The following is a 5,981-nucleotide window of genomic DNA, read 5'->3' on the forward strand; positions in this document are numbered from 1 at the left end:
TTATTGATCAGTAAGTAACAGGTATTACCAATATTCAAAGAGAAGGATATTTAAGACTAACTGTATTTGCGTTCAGCAGAGCAAGGCCTACCAAACCCTGATTTACACTTTCTCAGAAACGAAAACACTTTTACATAAATCATGCATAACGATTGAACAAAGACTACAACTCTGTACAAACTCTGTAGCTATACATGTTTGTACTAAATGTTTGTTACTTTAAAGTTGTTCTTTTAGTGTCTTATTACCACAGATTTCTCTGGTCAAACAGTTCAGCACGAATGTTAAGGGAGCATGTGGCACCTCCACTGAGTTCCAGTCTAATCAAAGCACAATCTCTTCAATCTCATCGTTGAAGGTGTCCAAGCCGGTCTTCCCATGGAATTCCCGCAGGTGGCGTCGCAGAGCTGGCTTATGGGTGAACTGCATCTTGCAGTAGCCGCAGTGATGCGGCCGGGCACCACTGTGCAGATTCATGTGGTCCTGGAGGGAGACCTTCTGGGAAAAGACCTTCTGGCACAGGTGGCATCGATAGGGCTTGAAGCCCATGTGGCTGCGCACATGACGCTTCAGGTTCACTTTCTGGGAGAAGGTTTTCCCACAACGCAGGCACAGACACACTTTGTGCCCCCTCATGTGGACTACATATTTCTCCAGCAAGCGGAAGACACGAGAGCAGACTCGACACTGGTAGGGCCCTTTAAACAGCTCTTCCTGGGGAGCTGCCCTGGACTCCTCAGCCCTGGAAGAGCTCCCATCCTGGGCAGAAAAGGCAGAGGGAGGCTGCAAGCCCTGAAACTCCAGCTCACTATTCAGTATGACCAGGTCTTCTGCATTGACCCACTCGGCCAAGCAGTGTCCGGAATCCACCTGGCTGTAGACCTGGGGAGGTTCCTGGGAAACCACTGCACACTCATCATCCTGACCCTCAGAGGATTCAGCCTTTAAGTCCAACTTAGACGGTGCCAGAGAAATGTGTGGAACTTGATTAGCTTTGCTTCCTGTGTCCTTCCTGGCACTGGATTCTTCCACTTCCCGACTGGCACCCTCTCTTGGGGAGTGTGGCTCCGGATCACAGAAGGGAAGTTTTTCCTGGGCAAGGCTGATGCCACTTACAGAGAAGTTGGGCTCCAGGTACTGGCTTGCTGCCTGTTGGCACTTCTCCACTACATGCCCCATCTGCAGGTAACTGGCCGCCATGAGGTAGCTGATGAGGTCTTTCAGAGGGAACTCCAGAACTCCAGTATAGCAAGACTGCAGGAGATCCAAAGCTACTTCTGGCCTCTGGCCCAGAGACACAGAGGCCTCCTTGGAGTCCTTCAGCAGGAACTGGTCCCTCAAGAAAGAGGAAGAGGCTGCCAAAACCACCTTGTGGCCCTGGAAGGCAGTCTTGTTGACGTGGACCGTTACATCACAGAAATGTCCGTGTTCCCGCAGCACATTCATCTTCTGCAGCATCCAGTTGCCGTAATTCATGAAACGGAAGTGGATGTTGGGCCCCTCTTGGGCCATAGTGGTCAGAGCTGCTAAACAGATGACCTAGAGACGGGCTGTGCTGAAAACGAGGAAGACGGAGACACTGAAATAAATAGGCTCGATAAGAAATATTCCAGACGTTTTTTATGGATTTTGGATTTTCATGGATCTTTCTTAAAAATTAAATTTTTGCACACCCATTCACAGTTAGCGAGTACCAATCCAAAATGTCAAACCTTGTCACCCACACCCATGTCTATTACAGTATATGATTCAAACTAACTTCAGTAACTTAGATTCCTATAGTCCAAGTGTGACTCAATGAGCCCCAGATTCCCCTTCAATCCCTGAATCTCGGGATCACCAAATTGTGACCTTTTCCAAGGGTATGTTCAAACATTCAGTACATAGAAATATTACACTGTTTGAATAAATAAGAGCTGAGTAGCATCCATCCATCTCCTAATGGCTTCATCCAATTCAAGGTAACAGGGAAGCCGGAGCCTATCCTAGCAAGCAATGAGCACAAGTTAGGATACAGCCTGTGTCACAGGGCACAAACACACAAACACAGACACGCACACACCCACACCAGGACCAACTTTCCCATAAGCCAATCAGCCTACCAGTATGTCTTTGCACTGAGGGGAGAAAACCGGAGCACCCAGAGGAAAACCACGTAAACAACAAACAAACTCCACACCGACAGCACCCCAGGAAGTGAACCCATTACCCCAGCGCCACAAGGCAGCAATGCTGACCACTGCGCCAGCTGAGTAGCACTCCAGCCTAATCTTATGGTGTGACAAAGCGAATGAAACTGAAGAAACCTGTTTAAACTAAACAAGTTCTGAAGGTTTTACCTGTAGAAATCCCAAATAACATGCAGGTAAAATCCAAATGAGATCAACTCGGTGTTAAGAAAAAGACTGGGGGAGGAAACAGAATTTTGCTGGTCACTGCATGCGTTTGTCTGACTTCCCATTTTATCAGTTTTATGTGAATGTTACAAATTATTAGATTGCGCATTGTATCCAATTAGTATGGTTGCACTCGGGACCACAGGTGGAATATAGTTTCTATAGATTTCTTTTAGTTTTCTATTGTACCTGCACTATCCAACAAAAAAGATGCGCATTTTTTTTAAAGTCAATTGACTAAATTCAGCGCCATTTGTTTATAATGTGTCATCAAGATTTTATCTTATTTATTGACAAATCCCATGCATTTGTAATTACATGTGGTGTACAGTACGTCTACCCGCAGTTACTCCAGATCAGTCCTGCAAATCGGCGCTGAATCGAGAAACAGTCTGATGAGGTTGTAGCGCGCAGTTGGCGGTGGCACAGACTCAAAACGACCCCGTTAAGAAAACAGATCCTTTGCTAATTCCGTCATTAAACTGACTGTGGTACTAAAAGCAATATAAGAGATTCATGTATTTCCAAAAGAATTGTAGATTTTATAAACAAGCGTACCGCGGTAATGAGAGGCGTTTCTCTGCTAGAAGCTTCTAGCCGATTCTAGCACTGAAATGGCAGCGGCGCTGTTAGATTTAAGCATTTTTCATCCCTGTGCTTAAAACGTCGCATTTAAGTTAAACTCTCGGCGTCCATTCTTGTCTTGTTTTTTTTTTAATTTTACCTTGACGTCTTCAATTCAGGTGTTAATTACACTTTTTGAAATTGGACTTAATTGGTTGCAATCTGGTTAAACCGCACACAATGACGAAAGCTTAGGTCCCTTTTTTTCTCTATATTTAGCATAATGCATGCCGGGATTGCAGAGCGGAAGTGTTTTTAGGCATTTAAGAAGCGGTGTTTAAAAAGTGCGTTTTGTGTCTTGAAGAAGCCCCTCTATGCCTTTTATTCATGATGTGCCAATAGGCTGGGCATTTGCTTTAAGAAAACTATCATGCGAATGTCTTAAACGCTTAAATACTGTACCTTCTGTCTTTTTCTGCCCAAGACACTATGTTCTGTCGAGGATATCCAACAATTTAATCAAAAAAGTCTCTTTTGATTGTTATGTTGTATTGGAATTCTAAGGCATAATGCCCATGCAATTAAATATAAATAGTAGCTCTACTTCTTTTAGGATTTAAATACTTAAATGGATAATTTTTTAAAACCTGTAATCCTTGTGCTTTAAAAAGGGTTTCATTCTGTATGGTCCCTAATTCCAGAACGTGTACTGGGACCAGCTAATGGTTTACAGGCTTTTCCTAAACTCACGATGCCTTGTTGTGATTTTGTGGTTTGCACGATCCCCTGTTGATTAAACTGTGATTGTTGTTTGTCTGGGTTGCAGTTTTCTATTAATGTAACTCCATATTTAAACAAATATCAGTTATTATGGGTTGTAATGAAAATCGGGTATACAAACTCGGGTGTTTTTCATGGCGTACAGTGCTGCCTAACTAATTGCAAAGCCCAAATAGGACACATCGGGTTACAGAAAATGCCTATTTTCTGTTTATTCAATGATTGATTGCATACTTGACTGATGAGATTGGATATCGCTAATAGCCTAAAGCCTGAAAGCCCTGATGGTCTTAAAAAGCACTGCTTAATTTCCATCCTAAATACAATTGCCAACTGTCATCCTTGCTTCAATTAGTTGCGCTGATTTCCCAGCATATTTTTGTTTACAATACATATATTGTCCACTATCATCAGCAGTGAAAAACTCTAAGTTACAAACTTTTTAATGACATTTTCTGCAATGCAGACAGGATGGCCGTCGTTTTGATACCTAAAGGTCATACCTTGTATTATCCAATCTGCTTTTGAAAGCCACACGGATTCATGCAGTTCCATACTATCACCATTAGATGGGGCTCTATCACCACATTTGAGCGAGAAGAGGCGCATGCCACTTGTAGAAGTGCATTGAAAGAGTTAAAAAAAGAGTCATTTATTTTTTGGCTGCTTCTTTAGTTTATGACTGGAACTACATCACTATGGATTTCAATGATATAGTAAAGTAGCCATCAGCTACAGAAATAGCTGTACCATAAAATCATCCAATACCATTGAATTTGAAATACGTTGCTAGTCATGGATTTGGGGAGATTGGCCCTGGTGAGAGTGTGGTTGTGTCTGTGTGTGCCCCGTGATGGACTGGTGTCCCATCCAGGTCGTACCCTGCCTTGTGCCTGCTCCCCAGTGACCTCGACCTGGAAGAAGCAGTTAGAAAATGGATCGATGAAAGCCGTGTAGAAGTGGGCTGTATCCTGGATCAAACATTACTCGAAACAGACTGGTCAGATTGTGCACTTTGTTGTTTTGACTTTTAATTTGTGTTCCCTTATCATTGTTCTGTCCTAATTTTAGTTCTGCCTCCTTGTGTTTTTAACCCCTTTCAAAACTTCCATTTTGAATTCCCTACTTCTCTTAAGCAAGAAAGACTGAAAAGATGAATACTACTCACTTGAAGTTGCTGGGTTACTGGCCACAATAGTCATGTTTACATTGATGTTAAAGGCACCCAATCCCAGTCCCAGAGGGCTGGTATGTTTGCAGAACTGAATTGTCTCTTTGAAGAACTAATGCCTAAAACGCTGGAAGAAGCAGTTGAATTGGTCCATTTAAGACAATCATGAGCTAATTTAGATCATTAAGAGGGCCCTGGGTTCAATTCTTAGCCCTAGGGTGCTATCTGTTGTCTGTGTGGAGTTTCTATGATCTCCCTCTGTTTGTGTGGGTTTCCTCCAGGAGCTCTGGTTTCCTCCCACAGTCCAAAGACATACTGGTAGGTTAATTTGCTTCTGGGAAGATTGGTCCTGGTGTGAGTGTGTGCATGTTTGTGTTTGCATGATTTTCCTGCGATGGAGTGGCGTATCATCCATGGTTTATCCCACCCTGGGTCCACTGCTTGCTGGGATAGGCTCTGGCTCATTCAGATCATTAAGATATGATTTGGAATGAAAGCCTGCAGACAAACAGGACTAGGAATAAACAGAATTCTCCTAAAGAATACATGACTTTTGCTTAAATCATCTGTAATTCCAGTAATTCACAGGTGTTCTCAATTTTTAGAAACAGGTAATCCATCAATCTAATTGGACTGCGACTCCAGGGTCAGGGCTGAAGACTCCTGACTAAAGATCTACCACATAATAATAGCAGTTCTGGAGAAACAATCTTTGTACAGAGTACACCCAAGTTTAAGATGATCCATTTTTTTACATTTCTTTGACAAGTGACATAAATTTTTTGCTTCCCTTGAGATCTGTAAGTTGCCACTGAGGCCATGAGTGGGAGTGACGCCCAGTACAAACAGGAAAAATAGCTTTATTGAGACTGCAGAATTAGTCATCCCTTTCACACAGAATGACTTTGGGTTTTGCTGCCACATACGTGCCTATTACAACGAACGATACAGACACAACAGTCTACGATGATTTTGAAACGTGTGCTTACAGCGAGAAGGAATGTGCAGTTGATTTTAAAGCATTCCTTAATTGTTACATTTGTGGACTGAGAGGAGGAGGAGAATCACAG

At 42.9% G+C, this 5,981-nt stretch overlaps 1 protein-coding gene across 1 annotated transcript; it reads right to left on the reverse strand.

Annotated features, from left to right (window-relative positions):
• Window positions 1-324: 324 nt before the first annotated feature.
• On the reverse strand, window positions 325-1,512 carry LOC148814136 (zinc finger and BTB domain-containing protein 6-like). The gene has a single exon (XM_088907178.1). It carries the CDS (start codon window positions 1,510-1,512, stop codon window positions 325-327), a length of 1,188 nt encoding a protein of 395 aa, XP_088763304.1.
• Between the last annotated feature and the right edge of the window lie 4,469 nt (window positions 1,513-5,981).

Source organism: Atractosteus spatula, chromosome 27, assembly GCF_055471065.1.
Source record: "Atractosteus spatula isolate fAtrSpa1 chromosome 27, fAtrSpa1.hap1, whole genome shotgun sequence".
NCBI classification, from domain to species: domain Eukaryota; kingdom Metazoa; phylum Chordata; class Actinopteri; order Semionotiformes; family Lepisosteidae; genus Atractosteus; species Atractosteus spatula.

What these genes read in the sequence shown, in the direction of transcription:
- LOC148814136 (XM_088907178.1), bottom strand. Translation starts at nt 1,512, where the DNA reads ATGGCCCAAGAGGGGCCCAACATCCACTTCCGTTTCATGAATTACGGC.